The sequence below is a fragment of the Lacerta agilis genome, chromosome 2, assembly GCF_009819535.1.
Source record: "Lacerta agilis isolate rLacAgi1 chromosome 2, rLacAgi1.pri, whole genome shotgun sequence".
Classification (NCBI taxonomy): domain Eukaryota; kingdom Metazoa; phylum Chordata; class Lepidosauria; order Squamata; family Lacertidae; genus Lacerta; species Lacerta agilis.
The window spans coordinates 5,359,406-5,379,237 of NC_046313.1; the positions used below are offsets into that span (position 1 = coordinate 5,359,406).

Here is a 19,832-nt window from a genome sequence, read left to right on the forward strand (position 1 = left end):
AGAAGTCGGCCGCGTCCGCCACGCCGCCCGCGAAGACGTGAGCACTGGGCAGGAAGGCGCTCCGTGGGCTCCGCCGCAGGAGGAGCAGCTCATAGTCAAAGGCGCCCGCCGCCGCCGTGGGCCGAGGGGGAGACGCGCCCAGCCCACCTGCCGCTAGCAGCAGCGTCGCCACCTCCCGCCAGTGCCGCAACCGCCAGCCCATGTTTTCCCACGGAACACCAGGCAACATCTCGCGGCACACTAGTGTGCCGCGGAACAGTGGTTGAAAAACACTGATTTAGAGAAGCCGTCCCGGTTTCTGATTCCTTGTTGTTGTTGTTGTTCAGTCGTTCAGTCGTGTCCGACTCTTCGTGACCCCATGGACCAGAGCACGCCAGGCACGCCTATCCTCCACTGCCTCCCGCAGTTTGGTCAGACTCATGTTGGTAGCTTCGAGAACACTGTCCAATGCATCTCATCCTCTGTCGTCCCCTTCTCTTTGTGCCCTCCATCTTTCCCAACATCAGGGTCTTTTCTAGGGATTCTTCTCTTCTCATGAGGTGGCCAAAGTACTGGAGCCTCAACTTCAGGATCTGTCCTTCTAGTGAGTACTCAGGGCTGATTTCTTTGAGAATGGATAGGTTTGATCTTCTTGCAGTCCACGGGACTCTCAAGAGTCTCCTCCAGCACCATAATTCAAAAGCATCAATTCTACGGCGATCAGCCTTCTTTATGGTCCAGCTCTCACTTCCGTACATTACTACTGGGAAAACCATAGCTTTAACTATACGGACTTTTGTCGGCAAGGTGATGTCTTTGCTTTTTAAGATGCTGTCTAGGTTTGTCATTGCTTTTCTCCCAAGAAGCAGGCGTCTTCTGATTTCGTGACTGCTGTCACCATCTGCAGTGATCATGGAACCCAAGAAAGTGAAATCTCTCACTGCCTCCATTTCTTCCCCTTCTATTTGCCAGGAGGTGATGGGACCAGTGGCCATGATCTTAGTTTTTTTGATGTTGAGCTTCAGACCATATTTTGCGCTCTCCATATTTTGCGCTCTCTGATTCCTTAGGATGTCCCTATTTTCATTGGAGAAATGTTGAAGGTATGGAGTTATCCAACCCCCGAGCCGTCTGAAGGCAATCCTGTATAGGAAAGGTGTTGTGTTTTTTTAAATGTTGAATGTTTTGTTATGTTTTTATATACGTTGGAAGCGTCCCAGAGTGCTGGGGCAACCAACTAAAATGTGTGGGGTATAAATAGTAAATTTTTCATTATGGAATGGGACATTTTTTCATCGGAGAAATGTTGGAGGGTATGGAACCCAAAAATTGGTTGGATGTGGGATGAGGCACATCACTCAAACTATATCTTTATTTTTAAGCAAGAGCAGGCATGTGGGACCACACTCCTGATCTGGATGAGTGCATTTGCTATATACTGCAAACAACACAATCAGCAACCAATCGCCACCAGGAAGAGAGAGCAATTTTTGGTGGGAAACTGGTGCTGGGACCAATTTGGATCAGGAGGTCAGCATCAGATTGGGCCCCACCCTCTGTGACAGGAACAAGACTGGTTTTTTTTTTAAAAAAAGAATAATGTAACAAGTAGGTTAGCTTGCCACAGAAACTGGTATGCATTAACCAAAGCAGCAACAGGACAAGTCAGGACTTGATCTAATTTAGATCACGTATCAGTTTCGCTTTGTGTCACTCTGCTGTTTCTATGTGTTTCCTACAGGGGGCGTTGTTTCCTTTCTTTTTCTTAGAGCTAAAATGAAATTTTGTATAAATTTCTCAACATTTAGAGAAACAATAGAGAAAACTGAATATCTTTCTCGAACTTATTTTATTGACCCTACAAATATTATCAAAATATTCTTTCTCATCTGAAATACAGACTCAGATATTGACAGACTATTATCTGGGAACATCTGGTGTCCAGGAACAAAGGGGAGGACCAACCATGACTTTTAAAAAATTGTTTTTCATTGAACTGTGGGTGATATTCAACTAAGTCATATTCAGAGTACACTCACTGGTGATTGGACTTAAGCCCACTGCTCTGATTATAACCAGCACTGGATATTATTGCTCTGTATAATTCTATCATTGAGGTGAGATCACACCCACACATGCAGACTCACCAAATATCTCAAAGCACATATTTCAAGGACTGTACTTGGGGCTTACATTTCAAAAATGAAGATACAAATGCAGGTGTTGAGCTTTCTAGATTTAGGGGTGTTTTTTAAAGAAGAAAAAGAAACACAACATACAAAACAGTACTCAGGACCAGGGTGGATAAAAATCAATGATTTAAAAAAATAAAAAAAAAATCAGATTTTTTTTATTTAAATTGGATTTTTTAAAATGAAATGCTTTTTGAGGAAAATATATTACCATCCAAAGGTCATTCAATCATGAAATAAAGATTAGTTTTTTAATTATGTAGAATAAGGCTGTATATGTTTATTTTTTTTGGTAAATAAATTCCATTAATCAATTCACAATGTCATTTATGCTCTTCCAGAGGTTTTTGTATGATTATTGGGCAGTTTCTCTGCCTACAAGATATTATCACAGATGCTTGGTTTACTTTTGCAGTTCTCAAAACTGAATTTGACTCAGCAGAGATCACATGCCTCTTCTTCACAGCAAAAATGTTATAACATGAACAGAGTTGAGAAAAAGACCTTAATCCTATTGTTCTACAAACCTATGAATACAGAATCAACCCCTTCAGTGTTAAGTTTCAAGAAGTTCAGTGAATAGAATAGAAACAATATTTTTCTGATTGTTTGGAGTGGAATGGATCTAATAAATCTATTTAAATTGCTATTATTAAGGTAATGATTATTTTTCTCCTTCCTAAGTACAACAGAAAAGTTGTCCAAATATGAATGATTAAGCTATTAAACTGGGGATAAAAAAAACTAATATGAAAAGTTGTTATTCTAAAAATTTTCATTTACTTGCATATTAAAGTTATACCAGCAAGAATTAGTCTTTATGTAGAAAATTGTGATTTAAATCAAGCCTTACTGACTAGTGATTTAAATCAGTTTGATTTAAATCAAATCCACCCTGCTCAGGACAATATTTACACTGACAAAAGTGTATTTTGTTGTTGTACAAACCAAGACAGATCATCAAAGCATTCTTGATGGAGCAGGTTACAATATTGTGGGGAAATGCCTGGCATTAAGATATCCATTACTTCCTTTTCCTTCCCTTCTCATCCCACCTAATCAAATTAAATGAAGCCCAAGCCTTCTGTATGTCTGGGTTGGTGTTTGCTCTGCCTCTACCTCATCGACATACAGAATAAACCTATGCCATAAAAATGTTACGTGTTCCCAGTTTCTTTACCTGCAACATAAAAAACAAGTATGTTTTCCAGCCAGCAAAACAGCCATACCCTCTGAAAACTACCAACCATCTCATTCTGCGTTTGCCTCTTTCTATTGTTGAGCTATTTTTAACCTGGAAGCCGGCAGCAAATAAATTATTAACTTGCTATAAAAAAAAACCCCAGGCCCGAATTAGGACAGATTTGGGGATCTAGGAATGTGTAAATGAATTCGAAGTTGAGCATTCGAATGACACTTGTTTTGGGAGCAAGAATATTTGGCAGGATATTCTTTGTCCATTTCCTCTTACGTGTGACACTGGGGGGGGGGGGACATTGTTTGGTCATTAAACCAACAAACTTAGTCACTGGATGATTAAAAAAAAATCCTGACAACTCCAAGAAGGCTGTCAACAGAGCATGAGTCTCTTAATCTCAGGATCATGGGTTCGAACCCCATGGTGGGCAAAAAGATTCCTGCATTGCAGGGGGTTGGACTAGATGACCCTCATGTTGTTGTTGTTCAGTCGTTCAGTCGTGTCCGACTCTTCGTGACCCCATGGACCAGAGCACGCCAGGCACCCCTATCCTCCACTGCCTCCCGCAGTTTGGCCAAACTCATGCCAGTCGCTTCAAGAACACTGTCCAACCATCTCGTCCTCGGTCGCCCCCTTCTCCTTGTGCCCTCCATCTTTCCCAACATCAGGGTCTTTTCCAGGGAGTCTTCTCTTCTCATGAGGTGGCCAAAGTACTGGAGCCTCAACTTCAGGATCTGTCCTTCTAGTGAGCACTCAGGGCCGATTTCCTTGAGAATGGATAGGTTTGATCTTCTTGCAGTCCATGGGACTCTCAAGAGTCTCCTCCAGCACCATAATTCAAAAGCATCAATTCTTCGGCGATCAGCCTTCTTTATGGTCCAGCTCTCACTTCCGTACATTACTACTGGGAAAACCATAGCTTTAACTGTACGGACCTTTGTCGGCAAGGTGATGTCTTTGCTTTTTAAGATGCTGTCTAGGTTTGTCATTGCTTTTCTCCCAAGAAGCAGGCGTCTTCTAATTTCGTGACTGCTGTCACCCTCATAGTACCCTCATAGTCCCTTCCAACTCTGCAATTCTATGATTCTCACTCTCTTTCGAAAACCTAACCTTTAAGCCTGCTCCAGCTCTAACCACATGGGAAAGCAGACACCAAGGACCCCCTTTAAATGATTTATACTTAGAACCATAGAACCTCTAGACCTGGAAGGGACCCCCAGAGTCATCTAGTCCAACCCCCTGTAATGCAGGAACCTCAACTTTATTTGCCTCACGGTGCCTTGAGCGCTCTTCTTTTGCCGTAACCCCCCTCCCCCCCCCCCAATTTTACCCTGAGCCCTTTCAGGCCCCTGAATGTATCTTTAACCTGAGGAGGAAGGAGGGAAAGAAACTCTGACTCAGCCACCTTGGTCTCTATCACTGGCCATCAGGTTGGAGCCCGGCCTCTTCTGGTTGGCTGCGCGGAGTCCCGCCTCCGCTGGTCATTGGCGTCTCCTGTTATCTATAAAGGTAGCCTCCCCCCCCCCTCCGCCGGGCTTAGTAGAGTCCTGCAGTCAGGGAGGGAGCGCGCGCCAGCAGCAGCCGGGATTTTTCGCGCAGGGATTTTTTTCTCCTTTCCCCTTTTGCGCTGCAAAGACGTTCGCCGGTGCGCCCCGCTTCGCTCCTCGACGCCGTCATGAGGGAGAGGAGAACGCCTCAGCCGGTGGTGGCCCGCTGCAAGCTGGTTCTCGTCGGGGATGTGCACTGCGGGAAGACTGCCATGTTGCAAGTGTTGGCCAAGGACTGCTACCCGGAGGTAAGTGGTGGACGAACCGGGATCGGGGCCTCCATTTGCAGGAGGCGTCGTCGGGGGCCTGTCCCGGATCGTCGGGGTGGAGACGTTGCATCGTCCAAGGCGATCCCTGGCTGCCCCCATCTTTATTCGGCCCGCGCCCTGCTTTTCACTTTCGGGAAGCTCCGACGCAGCGGCTCCCGATCCGGCGGAGACCGACTTCGCTTCGACGGCGTGACGGCGTCCCGCGCCTCCTCCAGGGACTACGATGCGACGTTGCCTCCCCTGCTTTCCATGGTTCTGCCTTGGGCGCACCGATTTTCCCTGCCTGGCTGCCCTCTTTTCTGTGGAGCTTAAGCGCGAGAGGGGGCTTGCTGTTTCGGAAGGGGCGCGCGTGCTGCCGTCGTATCTCATCTGCTAGCACGGCAGGCAATATGGCCTCGTTGCCCCCCCCCCCGCTTTTCTGTGAAATGGGCTTGATGCACATAGCTGCGCACTAAACGGCTTCTGCCAATCGGCGTGGATGGGGTGTCTGAACACCCACATCGTCGGGGGCTGACCCCACCGCTTGAGTTTGTACCTCCCCGCCCTCCGCATCCTTGGATATCGATAACGTTCCCCTGGCAGAGCTTGACAACTGTGGCTGACAGTTCTTCCATCCCCACCCCGCCACCAAAAAAAAGAGATCAGCAGATAGATTTGGATTGGAGTAAATTCTTAGAATATTTAAAAGACAGTAAAAATGTGTAAACACTTACAGGTGTGACGAAATTCTTGCAAAGCAACAGAGAAAAAAAGAAAATCTTAGAGGGAAATATTAAAATTGGTATAATCAGACAAAATTGAGAGAAAGCGGATGAATGATGTATCTTGGAAAACTAATGTAGAGATGGAGGGAAGTCGAAAACTCGGCGGAGTTTAAGATATAATGTAAACTATGTAAAAATGACAAAAGTGTATTTATTTTTTGTTTTTCTTTTTGTTTTGATTTTATGATGCAAAAACAATAAAAAACAATTTAAAAAACAAAAACAAAAAAAAGTTATAGCTAATGCCTTTGTTGTGTATCTTGTCTCCATTGCTAGACATACGTGCCCACGGTTTTTGAGAACTATACTGCGTGCCTGGAGACGGAGGAGCAACGGGTGGAGCTCAGTCTGTGGGACACATCTGGTGAGGCTCCCTTTCCCCTTCTGGACTCTGGCCCACTGCTAAAGGACCAAGCTACACCCTTCTGCTATGCTGCAGTCAAGCATCCTTTGTAGAGGGGGTAACTTGTGACAATAATAATAATAATAATAATAATTAATAATTCAACTCATATAAGCCCTTCATCAAAAGATCCCAGAATGGTGAGCAATACAAGTGAATCAGTTCTGAGAACAGATATAGGTGAGGAAGTGAGGATTTCTCAAGGGCTCAGTGTGGGGGTGAGGTGTGGGGAGCACCCTGTCCAGTCAATGTTTCTGTTTCTCGGTCTACTTTAGCTTTGGGTATGGGTGTGGATTAAATTCTGTTCTACCCACCTAGATCTAGTAAAGGAAGGATCTGGCTAGCCTGAGTAAATGGCTTTGAATCGTGTGTGTGTGTGTGTGTGTGTGTGTGTTGGGGGGGGGTTCTTCATAATTCAGAGCTTTGGGGGTGGGGAGAACCGTTTTATGCACTGCAGTCCTGAGCTGAAAAAAGGGGGACATTAGCATTGGTATGCAGGGCTGGTGGCTTCTGCAAAGGAGGGAGGGGTAGGTGAGGCAAAGAATTTAGACCATCTTTGAGTTGGAATCCTGGCCAAAAAAAAGAACCAAGACCCGTGTTTAGGGGGCGCTGCCCAAAAAGCAACTTGTTTGTGTGTGTGGAGAGCAGGACAGCTGTGTGCAATATCTTAAACCTGCCCTTCTAGCTGTTAGAATGAGAGACTCCAGTCCCTCAGGGCTGAAGTAAAAATGCAGTAATCCTCTTTCGTGCCACCCCCACCCGGCTTCCCCAACACTCCTGTTTGTTCCCACATCTTCTGTAGCCTCCTGGAGGCTGCTGAAAGGTCTGCGATTTCCCCCCCTCTCTTCTAGCTTTGCCTATTGTTGCGTCCCCCCACTCCTGTGGAATGCAGAGGGGAGGAGATTTGTCCATTGTGTGCATGTTTAAGGAGTAGGGATCCCAGGGCAGAGGGGGCTTGGCGTGGACTTTGGTAGTGAAATTGGGAGGAAATGGACACTTAACAATAAGGGGCTCTCAAAGGGTATTGTGTGCGCGTGGAGAGGGGTGTAGTGGAGTTGCCCCTAGCAACCAGGGATGGGGAATGGCTGCAGCATCCCTTCTTTTGAAGGGGGCCCGGAGGTGGTGGGGGTCCCTGGCTACTCTGATTCCCCCTTGTTGCCATGGTGATTGTGCTGGTGCAGGGAGCCAGGGGCTGCTTGCTATTCTGGGCACGCAGCGTCTGAGCTGCAGAAGCATTTTGGATGCTGCTGCTGCTGCTGCTTCGAAGAGTGGGGGGGGGGGTGCTGTGCGATCCTGTTCCTCTTCTTCCACCCCCTTGCATCTACGCAGCAGTTCCCCACCCCCACCTCCAGTTCTTGCATCCGTAACATCCCTTGCACATATGCAACCTTTTTTTTAAATCTATTCTCGCTGATGAGTGATGTTGCTAAGCAACCCGTTCCTCCCTGTATGTTGCATTCCCCCCCCCAAAAAAAAATCCCTGGGGAAAAAACGAGAGCCCTGCACCCCCCCCCTTCTTGCCCTCAATACTGCTTGTACAGAAGGGTAGTGGAGAGATGGCCTTGGTTATATAAACCCTGGTGAAGCTATATTCCTTGAGAAGGCTGAATATTAAAATGGGTTGTGAGTGAGCATGCAGAGCCCTGCAATGTGGAGGGGTTCTTTTTACTTTCACCTAAAAAGGCAGCTTTATCCCAAGGCTTATTCGAGTCAGATGCCGCTTACTGGCTTTGGTTTTTGGTGGAGGTGGGGGAGAGAGTGTCCTGAGCTGGTTCATGACCTTCCTCTCTGCACAGGATCCCCGTACTACGACAATGTGCGCCCCCTGTGCTACAGCGACTCAGACGCGGTCCTGCTCTGCTTCGATGTCAGTCGCCCTGAGACCATGGACAGTGCACTGAAGAAGGTGAGAGAGATGTGTGCTCATCCCCATTCCCTGCCTCCCCATTACTATAAGGCCTGAGAGTCGGATTGGGGGGTGCCTGCTGGCACGTAGTTTGACACAATGCTCCACAAACCGGACTTGCATGCCTCCTGGGAAGAGAGGCATCCTTAAGGGGGTCATTGGCATGGGAAGCATCCATGCTTCCTCTCAGATCTTGTGAAATCCATGAGCACCCAGGCATAGTTATACCGGGGGGGGGGGGGTAGAACTTCTAATGGGCTGGATGCAGGTCCCCCAGTGTAGAATCATAAAATCATAGAATTGTAGAGTTGGGAGGGAACACGAGGGTCATCTGGCCCAACCCCCTGCAATGCAGGAATCTTTTTGCCCAATGTGGTCTTGAACCCATGACCCCGAGATTAAGAGCCTTACGCTCTACCAGCTGAGCTATCCTAGCTGTACTTGTATCCGGATCTCAGAAACCCTTTTGTCAAAGTATGGCGCACAGGGGGAACTCGCTCCATGTTAATATTTCTTCCGTTTTAACTTTACATGCAGATATACCCGATACCGAGGGCTATTTTCTCCTGGGCATACACAAGCACAATATAAACGAGGTGCCCAACTTCATTATGGAGTCTGCCCATTCCGCAAAACTCATCCCTGTCTTTCCTTCCACTCCTCCCCAACCACTGAAGAAGAATGGTCTTGGAGATCCAGGTTGTCAGGGAGAATTATGGGACAATAGTTTGAAAGGCCATAAAACGCAGCACGGGGGGCTGCCGTGGATTGAACGTGGGGCCTTCTGCATGCAAAGCAGGACTGCTGAGCCCAGGGCCCTGCCTAATATCCTGCGTCCCCAGAGTTGAAAGTGACTTGCCACATCATCTAGTTACTCTCTCCTTTCAGCCACCTAAACAAATGCATGTCTGCCACTCCTTAAAGGCCTCCAGCACCCACAAATTCTAGGTGCCATATGGAAAATTAGAAATGGATAGTGCTGCTGTTCCCCCTACTTAACTTTTCCTCCCTGGTCTTCAATAAATACTCCAGCAAGGTATCCCTAAACTCCTGGTCTCTTATCAGCCTAACACAGGGGTCGGCAACCTTTTTCAGCAGGGGGCCGGTCCATTGTCCCTCAGACCTTGTGGGGGGCCAGACTATATTTTTTTGGGGGGCGGGGGAATGAACGAATTCCTATGCTCCACAAATAACCCAGAGATGTATTTTAAATAAAAGGACACATTCTACTCAAGTAAAAACACGCTGATTCCCGGACCGTCCATGGGCTGGATTGAGAAGGCGATTGGGCCGCATCTAGTCCCCGGGCCTTAGGTTGCCTACCCCTGGCCTAACATATAAATAACAGTTCTTAGCTTCTAACTTGAATTTTTTGCCACTTTGAGCCATTATATTTAGAATCGTCTCTGTTCACAATCCCTTCATGTTGTACATACTTGCTGCTTTAAATCTATGTGGAAAGTACTCTAAGCTGGCACTCCTTGGATAGTAAGGCAGTCAATGAGTTCGTTGCTGAGTCCCATTACTTGTGAGCCATATGATGGATTCTTTGGTGGGTTAAAACACATTAAAAGCACAAATCCGGAGAAGTCAATTGCCAAAGGAGTATAGGATGGCTTCCCAGTGTTGGGTGCTATTAAGGGGGAAATGTGAGTTGATCCACTTGTTCAGGAAGCTACAGAGTATTCACTGCCTGACAGCTAATCCCAAAGTCAGTGTTACTTTCTTCTGTTAGAAATGGCATTTTTTTCCATAGCCTATCCTGCTCAAAGGAAGAGAGGAGGTCTTTAAAGTCTTTTGAAAGAGGTTTGGCCTAAGATATGACCATATTAATAACACCAAATCAACTGTTCTATAAAGGATATTTTCCTTCAGTTTCTTTTCTGGTAGTAATTAAAATCTGCATTTAGCTATATTTAGGGCTGTGACCCTGGTTTTTTAGGTTCTGGGGCTGCTTCTCTATTCTTACTTTTACAAATGCTCTGTAATTCTTGTCATGCGTAACTATTAGATGGTAAGGGGGCTATAGAGATTGCTTCCAGGTGTGCCCAGTCTATGGGAGTGGGGGAGAGAGAGAACACACGTTTGAATTTTCATCCAAAACTCTTGACACTCTGTTTTTTTTAATCCCATGCCCACTGCAGAAATTAAGCAATGGCAACACCAAGTTAGACTTCTCCCAGTTAGTAAAACAGCTTGTTAAGTGAGCCCCAGAGGACAGGACAGCTTGTGTCATGGTGATGTGGCAATATCTCTACCTGGGACACGTTTTGAGTCTTGGAACGCTAGAGGTTTCAATTCCTCTTTGGTATTTTTTTTTCTAGTGGAAGACAGAAATCCTGGACTACTGTCCTAGCACCCGTGTGTTGCTGATTGGCTGCAAGATAGACCTGCGCACCGACCTCAGCACCTTGATGGAACTGTCCCACCAAAAGCAAGCCCCTGTCTCTTATGAACAGGTAAGGTCTGCATTTATAACCTGTAACGTACTCCACACCTCCACACCCACCCATGAATCCCTTCCTTGATGATGATGATGATGATAATAATTTATTTGTACCCTGTCCATCTGGCTGGGTTTCCCCAGCCACTCTGGGCGGCTTCCAAGAAAGATTAAAAATACATTGAAATGTCACACATTAAAAACTTTCCTAAACTTCCCTTGAGCAGTAGATGTCTTCATTTTTGTTAGTCTTCTGTGCTTAGGGTTTTACTTGCACCTGTAGATAGGATGGCACACATGATTAAATTCAAGCTCAAATTCCTTCCTCAAATCGTTGGGGTTTTTTTTTTTAAGTTATCCCTCAAGGAATTTGAGCTTGAATTTGCTTGCTTGCAAACTGAAATTAGCTTTGTATACAACTTAAAAAGGCATTCTGAACATACCCTCACAAAATGATTCTAACTAAGAATGATATTTTCAATCTGTAGATAACTATAGATATATATCTATGTGGTCTTAGAAGTCCTAAATTGGGTAGAATAACGCTCAATTGCATATACCAACTACAAACATTTCTTTAAAATCCACTGGGTGTATATCCTACAAGTCTCTCTGCAAAGGCTTACTCCCAACTGTAATCAAGTGGCCTTGCTGAAATACAAATATGCTGAGGAATTTGAAATTTAATAGAACTTTGACATCTTGTATGTTTGGGGGTGTGGCCCTTTCGTTGGAACTGTCTTGGGAGGAACAAGCCACCGTGGGAACATCCCTCCTTGAGATGGATATTGGCAGCTTCTTGGCACCTGGGCCGTGTTTTGGCTGCACTGGCTATAGGACTGTTTCAAATCCAATGCCCAATTGCTCAAGTGAGAAGCATTTCAGAAGGCTACAGTCTAGCATCTGCATCTTGGATTTACTGTTCGTTGGTTTGTTTTGGGGGAAAGCAAACCATGATCCTGGATTCAAATGACAATCCGGACTCCGGCTTGTTTCCCAGTGGGGCAGGAGTGGAGTGAGAACTTTTCAGCAACATGCACCAGTGCGCTGCATGTTCACAGTAAACCACAGTGCTCCATCTAACTATAATTTTATTTTATTTTAATTTTAATTTTAATTTTATCGATAATTTTATTTATTACATTTCTATACCACCCTTCATTGCAGGGCAGTTTACAGTATAAAAAAACACAAAAATATATAGCAAACAAAAACAATGATGTGCCAACCATCTCAACATGTGTGTCCTAATTTGGAGCACTTAGCTCTGTTCCTTGGCTTTGGGTCCTCATGCCCTCCTCTCCTCCCCTGCCCTCCTTTCAGGGTTGTGCTGTGGCCAAGCAGCTAGGAGCAGAGACCTACCTGGAGTGTTCAGCCTTCACATCGGAGAAGAGCATCCACAGCATCTTCCGGACAGCAGCGTCCATCTGCCTGAGCAAGCCTGGCCCCCAGCCCCCCAAGAGCCCAGCCCGAAGTTTCCCCAAGAGACTCCTTCGCTTTCCCAGCCGATCTGAGCTCATCTCTTCCACTTTCAAGAAGGAGAAAGCAAAAAGCTGCTCTGTCATGTGAAGGGGCCGCCTACTTCCGGCGTGCAGGGGGTGGCGGTGGCAGCGGAACCATTGCGGACACTGGGGCCCTCCAGCTGGCCCTTCTGGGGTGGGGAAGGGAGAGGGCTGCCTGGCTCCCATGGGCCAGGCCTGGAGACTCCAGAAGGATCCCATTCCCAACTCCCTCGCCGGCTTGAGCAAGCCTGCCGCCCCTTCCGCATTGCAATGCTTCCCTCCATGCAGCTGCAGTGTGCGCTTCTTCCAGATAGACATGAAGCGGGGAGGGGGAGTTTGGCTGGACTGCAAAGGTGAAGGTTGGCCCAAGACCAACGCTGCTCCGGAAAGCCTTGGGCCTTGGCATAGCAACATCGTGGACAGCAGCAGCTCTGGTGGTCGTTCCACGTAGATTTGGAAGGTTCTAAAGAATCGCCCCCTTTCTGATGCACAGTTAATATCTTCGTTTGGCCCTGATCACCTCTTCCCATCAGCTGCTTGTCTCCATTGCCTGTGTGAAGCAGGCCGAGTGCAGATCACCTCTCCCTTCTCCCCCCCCCCCCCCGCCAAAAGCCTGCCGAATATAGTGTCCTTCCTTTTACCCTCCTCCCTCTAGCAGGAGAGGTGTCCGGGTGCCCTCTCCTTCGCCCTCTGCATTTGCGGGTGGAGGGGGGTGGAGGGCAGGACGAAGGAGTGGTTGTTTTATAGACCTTGTCTCTTTGTGTATGGGAAGGAAAGGAAATGGGGCAAATCTGTTAAATGTTCAGTGTTATTAAAAGAAAAAAAAAACTTATTTATTAATGAAAATATAATGCAGATTAACATCCACATTTGAGGGGTTTCTTATTTGTTAGTATCATTCTTGGGTTTTCTTGGAGGAAACTGGGAGAGATTGACTTGCAGATACCAAGCCCAAACCAAAGTGGGTCTTTTAGGGAATAATTTTCCTCACTGACATGTCTTGTGGTGCCTCTGTCCATTGCAATAGATTCTGGGGCATGTTCTCGAGTGAGCAGTCAGTTGGCCAAAATCCGCCTCATTGGCGCTATGCTTCAGTGCACTCTAGACAATGTGTGTTTCAGGAATAGCTGTATTTCCAGGACAGGTTGTCTGCTTCTACAGATCTTCTGATTAGGGAATGATACAGTTCCTGCAGCAGTTTTGCTTCTCTTAACTGGCCAGTACAATGGACAAGTCCCCAAACAATTTCTTCATACCAAAGCCTAGCAGTACTTTTAGAATGGAGGGGAATACAATGAATACCGCTAGAAAAATATTGAGGGGCATACCTTTTGCAATCTCTCTAGCTAAAGTTAATGTAAGGTGATGCTGACACTATCTACTTAAGCTGGGATGCTGGAGGTCGTGGCTCCCTTTTAAGCATCAACTATGGAAGCGCACTTCAGTGGTGGTGTACAAAGTGGTTGCAGGTAACAGTGATGTTAAATTGTATATTGCCTCCCTTCCTAGTGGTTATCTAAGCCCTCACCTGGTGGTGTTCCGCAGTTAACCTGCACTACAAGAAGCCTTAGCTTGAGCTGGGCTGGAATTCTGCATCCTTTCACCATGTCTAAATTTGGTTAGTGGGAATATAGTATGGGAGTTTTAATCCTGTAGTTTCAAGTGGAATGGGAGTGCTTTGAGTAAGAGAAGCTTCTCACAGGAGGCTGCCTGTATTCCTCTCTTTACGCAAAAGAGCTCACTGAGGCCTCAGGACTACCTCCTGACCCCCTGCTGCTGGAAGATAACTTGAGAATGTCTGAGGCCAGCTATTCTGCAGACAGTGGCACACCTATATAAGTTGTGATCTTGTACTTGTGTTGCAACTGCAGCTCTCGGGAAATGGGCAAGGGGCCCTACCAGAGTCTCCTGAATTCCAACTTTCCTTATAAAAGGGATTGAAGAGTCTTAGCCCTCCTTATGATGAACTGTTAAAAGGGCTCTACATATCTACAATTAAGAGTACCTGAACAAGAGAGTACATTTGAATAGCTTGACACCTGCAGAGTTGTGTTTCACTTGCTGATCATTATCTGCTTAGTTTTTACATGTTTTAACCCTGTTTAGAGCAAGCTTTTAACCATTTTGCTTTCCCAAGTGGTTGGTTCATGAATATCCTGTAGCAACCTAACTCTGTTACAGGGATAAAAATTATTGAAATCCAAAGCCTTAAGTAATCCCTTGGGTAGACCTGGCAGAGATCCTTCCTTCTGAGAGAGGGAGAAATGGTGACGGAAGGGAGGATAGACATCCCACCCCACCTCTATTGGCCCAGGGTTCTTCCACATATCTTAGTTTTACTATGCAAGGCTGTAGCCAAGCAGGATCTCATGCTGTGCTGGACTTTACCCTGTCAGCAAATAGAGGCCTACTATCACATCCGGCATACTAATTCTCTTAGTTGCAACAGCGATACAACTATGTCATGGGAAAGAGGAGTCATAGCTTCCACAGGCGTGCCCTTTCTTAGCTGCTGAGGTGAAAGGTCCCTGGTTTTCATTTTTGCTTTTAATGGTAATGATGGTTTTTGGTTCAATTGAAAGGACCAGCTAGTCGGTAATGGGAAAGACACTGACTACAGTGAGTCAACTGTTGGTTTGAACAGACAATACTCAGAATGCTGGACTAGCTTGGCTTTAGGCCTGATCCAGCAGGATGAGAAAAACAGGCTGACCTGGGGTACGGCAAAGTTAGCTAGACCACCACAAGTGTGTAAACAAAAGCTCAGGCTGCAACAACTGAACCTGATCCCATAAAACAGCGCTCTGGAAGCCTCCCTCTGCCCTGTCCCAACCATGGCATCAAGCTCTGAGTTGAGTGACTTCCTCTCGCACTGCGCTGCAAATTCATCATGGCAGGCGTTCCAAGATTCTGATACACCTGCCTGTTCTGCTGGATGGCACTATGTAATGTGGATGTAATGGAATAAGTTTTATATGGTATCATCACTGCTCTGTCAACTTCACTACAGGACCTGCACCACCTGTGATCCAACTGTCATACTTCATGGACCACAGGAAGCGGAGCCAACTGGGCTCCACAGTGCTAGAGAAGGGATTTAGGAGCAACTGCGTAGATGACCCCTCTCCATCTTGCAATTCTGCAACAAGGCTAGGGCTTTGATAGGTGTGTCAAGTCATGTCAACTGGAATCACAGAAATGTAAGAGTTGGAAGGAGCCCCAAGGGTCATCTAGTCCAACCCCCTGCAATGCAGGAATCTTAGCTAAAGCATCCATGACTGGTGGTCATCCAACCTCTGTTTAGAAACCTCCAATAAAGGAGGGTCCACCAACCCCAACCCCTCTCACCACCAAAAGAACACAAGCGAACAACAGAGAACCTGCACAAGCAACGCTAACATCAAACCCTACATACAGGTGAAACTCGAAAAATTAGAATATCGTGGAAAAGTCCATTTATGTAAGCAATTGTTTTCATTAGCTACTGGAGTTTAATATGAGATAGACTCATGATATGCAAAGCGAGATATGTCAAGCCTTTGTTTGTTATAATTGTGATGATTATGGCGTGCAGCTGATGAAAACCCCAAAGTTGAAATTGTTAATTTGGGGTTCTCATCAGCTGTACGCCATAATCATCACAATTAAAGCAAATAAAGGCTTGACATATCTCGCTTTGCATGTCATGAGTCTATCTCACATATTAGTTTCACCTTTTAAGTTGAATTACTGAAAGAAATGAACCTTTCCACGATATTCTAATTTTTCGAGTTTCACCTGTATAAATAGAAACATCGTCACCCAACCTCACCCACCATCTCCCCCCCCCCCGTCCACCTCTTTCCCCCTTTTCTTCCTAATGTCTCAACAAACGAAACTGATTCGTATAAATGTTACATGGGAAAAAAATACGAGAGACATTGCACATACTTTAGTAAATCAAGAAAAATCTTTAATAAAAATACATTAAAACAAAGGAGGGTCCACCACCTTCCGAGGAAGACCATTCCACTGTCAAACAGCTTTTGCTGTCACAAAGTTCTTCCTGGTATTTAGTCAGAATCACTTTTTTTTTCTTTTTCTTTTTGTAACTTTAATCCATTGGTTTGGTTCCTACCCTCCAGAAAAGGGAAAACAAGTTTGCTCCAGCTTCCATGTGACAGCACTTGAGATATTTGAAAATGGCGATCATCTCTTAGTCTTCTCTACCAGGCTAAACAGCTCCAGCTCCCTCAACCATTCCTCATAAGAATTTGTTTCCAAATCCCTTATCTTGGTCACCCTCCTTCACACATGTTCCAGCTTGCCAATAATCTTAAAACTGCCCAGAACTGGACACAGAACTCCAGGTGTGGTCTGACCAAGGCAGAATAGAGCAGTACTATTACTTCCATTGAACATGCCCATCCCAAGCATTCAGGAATATTAAACAGTCCCCCCTAACACCACAAGAGGGAATAACAGCCGCTGCAAATCCAAACCTCACCAGGAAGTGATACATACATAATGGTGGGATGAGGGTGACCAGTGACCTGTAGTCCTCACTTATTACCAGATCATTCCCAGCTCCTCCAGCAGCATCTCTAGAGATGTATAGGCCTGGTGGGGGGAGAATCTTAGGGAAAAAATGTATTTTTTCCCCTCAGTTCCCCCCCCCAGGCCTTCACATCTCTAACCACCACCAAGACCACCTGCATCAGCTCAGGAAGGCAGGCTGTTGGGCAACACGGCAGGCAGTACACCAACCGGATCCCTGTTCGGTCTCTGATCCATTGTCAAGAAAATACACCCAATTCCAGCTTCCAGACACATTGGCTTCCTAGTTAGATAGAACTCCTATGAATGATGGCAACCTGCCCCCAGTGATGGGCTTTGGGCTCTCAAATTTATGATAAATTTGGTGCCCTCCCACATCTCTCGTGCTCTGTTATACAGCATTGTTGTGGCACACCGGTCACACCGCTCTAAAACTGCCTCTGCACCCCCAGTGTTGGTGCTGCTTCAAGTATCGGGATGGAGGGAGGATGAGCAAACTGGGTCAGATCAAGCCTGCCCAGCCCATCCACACAGGTGATACATGCCAGGTGAGCCACCTCATCTACAGTCAAACTGTGGGTGAGAATTGTTTGCATTTTGGTCTGACTTGGCTTCTAACAACACCAGGTGAGAGATGGCAGGTTGGCATTCCATCCCAAATCTTGTCAGGTGAGGGATGGCCCTGAAGAGGCAACAGCCGTAATACATTGGATACTCCTGCCCTTCACTGGCCATCTGCCACCCCCCAGCCCCATACCACCCCTTGCCTCTTAGAGGCGCCCAAGGTCTCCCTCCACTCAAACACAACTTCCACAAGCAAAAATGCTTTCTAATGCCAGCCCTTCAACTAGCTGTTGTTGTTGTTGTTGTTCAGTCGTTCAGTCGTGTCCGACTCTTCGTGACCCCATGGACCAGAGCACGCCAGGCACGCCTATCATTCACTGCCAGTGGCGGAGTAAGGCTCCGCGGTACCCGGGGCGGCAAAGGAAACGCCCCGGGGGCGGGGCGTCGTGACATCACATTGTGACGTCATGACGCTCCGCCCCCAGGGCGTTTCCGGGGGTGCCGGCGCCGCTTCTGCAGCCCTCTTTTAAGCCGAAGAGCTCGCTTTTAAGCTCTCCGGCTCAAAAGGAGGCTGTGGAAGCGGCGATCCGATGACAGAGTGCGCCTGCGCGTGCAGGCGCACTCCGTCGTTGGGCCGTGCGCTGCCGCTCCCAGGGTGACGGAGGGAGCGGCAGCGCGTGGGAATGGTGGGAGGGGCTGCCTCTTGTCACCCCCACGTGCCGCCGTTCGCTCCGTTGCCCCAGGAGCAGCAGCACCGCACACACCGTGCGCCGCTGCTCCCGGGGGGACGGAGCCAGCGGCAGCGCGTGGGGCTGACAAGCGCCGGCCCCTCCTGCCACTCCCCACGCTGCCGGTCACCCCGGGAGCAGCAGCGCTGCACGGACGGGGTGCTCCCTCGGCCGTGCGCTGTTGCTCCTGGGGTGACGGAGGGAGCGGCAGCGCTTGGGAATGGCGGGAGGGGCTGCCGCTTGTCACCCCCATGCGCCGCCGCTCGCTCCGGTCGCCCCGGGAGCAACAGCGCACGGCCGAGGGAGCACCCCATCCGTGCAGCGCTGCTGCTCCCGGGGTGACCGGCGTTGCCTGGGGAGTGGCGGGAGGGGCGCCGCTTGTCGCCCCCACCCGCCGCTTGTCGCCCCCACCCGCCGCTTGTGGCCCCTGTCGCCCGGGGGCGTACCGCCCCCACCGCACCCCCCTAGCGACACCCCTGTTCACTGCCTCCCACAGTTTGGCCAAACTCATGTTAGTAGCTTCGAGAATACTGTCCAACCATCTCATCCTCTGTCGTCCCCTTCTCCTTGTGCCCTCCATCTTTCCCAACATCAGGGTCTTTTCCAGGGAGTCTTCTCTTCTCATGAGGTGGCCAAAGTACTGGAGCCTCAACTTCAGGATCTGTCCTTCTAGTGAGCACTCAGGGCCGATTTCCTTGAGAATGGATAGGTTTGATCTTCTTGCAGTCCATGGGACTCTCAAGAGTCTCCTCCAGCACCATAATTCAAAAGCATCAATTCTTCGGCGATCAGCCTTCTTGATGGTCCAGCTCTCACTTCCGTACATTACTACTGGGAAAACCATAGCTTTAACTATACGGACCTTTGTTGGCAAGGTGATGTCTTTGCTTTTTAAGATGCTGTCTAGGTTTGTCATTGCTTTTCTCCCAAGAAGCAGGCGTCTTCTAATTTCGTGACTGCTGTCACCATCTGCAGTGATCATGGAACCCAAGAAAGTGAAATCTCTCACTGCCTCCAAGAATGAAATTACTCATACATGTATTTTAATGTTTGGTGGAAGCCGCCCAGAGTGGCTGGGGAGACCCAGCCAGATGGGCGGGGCACAAACAAATTATTATTAGTATTATTATTATTATTATGGTACGCAAACGTTTGTGGTGTGCTGTGTTTTTATTGCTGTTTTTTGCTTTGGTATAAGCTGACAGGCACCTTGTGAATCCTTGAGTTTAAAGGGGGAAATATGGGGAAACTTCCAATAAACAAAAAATAAAAAAAATTTGGAACCCACCAGTGCCCATAACTTTGATACAGGCTGGGTGCGCCCTCTAAGGCCTGCTGCACCAATCTGCAGCTACAAATCAATTTGAACTCACACCTCGGGTTGGCTGGCTATAACCTTTTAACCTATCATTCAAGTCGATTTCAAACCTAATTACGAATTCACAATAAAAAAATCAAACCTGCAAGTGGTTAAAGTGGGGTTTCAGGTTTGTTTGGCTTTTGCACTGGCTGGTGGGGTTTTTTGTGGTTTTGCAGGGGAGGACGCAGGTTTGACCCAACCCATTTTGGCATGGGGGGGGCACAAAAGGAAACCCCTTCCTTCCCACCAGGGGAAACGAGGTGAGCGAAGATCCGCATCAGGAACGACGGTGTGAACGCAGGGCGGCGGTGCCCTTTTGGGGGCCCGCCCGCTCCAGCAAGCTCCTTCGCAGGAAACCTGTCCCCATCCCCTCGCATGAAGGCAAGCCTGAGCGAAGTCCCACGGACCCGGCAGAACAACATTTCCCAGTAGCCCCCACGG

General features: G+C 47.5%; 1 protein-coding gene across 1 annotated transcript; it reads left to right on the forward strand.

The window, feature by feature from the left end:
- The first annotated feature begins 4,969 nt into the window (after positions 1 to 4,969).
- On the forward strand, positions 4,970 to 13,070 carry RND1 (Rho family GTPase 1). Its single transcript, XM_033138055.1, has 5 exons — positions 4,970 to 5,164; positions 6,226 to 6,313; positions 8,149 to 8,258; positions 10,583 to 10,717; positions 12,025 to 13,070. The coding sequence occupies exons 1-5, from the start codon at positions 5,045 to 5,047 to the stop codon at positions 12,268 to 12,270; spliced, it is 699 nt and encodes a 232-aa protein (XP_032993946.1). The 5' UTR covers positions 4,970 to 5,044; the 3' UTR covers positions 12,271 to 13,070.
- The last annotated feature ends 6,762 nt before the right edge of the window (positions 13,071 to 19,832 follow it).

Coding starts and splice junctions, on each gene's coding strand:
- RND1 (XM_033138055.1), top strand. CDS start 5,045: ATGAGGGAGAGGAGAACGCCTCAGCCGGTGGTGGCCCGCTGCAAGCTG. Junction 5,165..6,225: donor CCAAGGACTGCTACCCGGAG/GTAAGTGGTGGA, acceptor CTCCATTGCTAG/ACATACGTGCCCACGGTTTT. Junction 8,259..10,582: donor TGGACAGTGCACTGAAGAAG/GTGAGAGAGATG, acceptor TTTTTTTTCTAG/TGGAAGACAGAAATCCTGGA.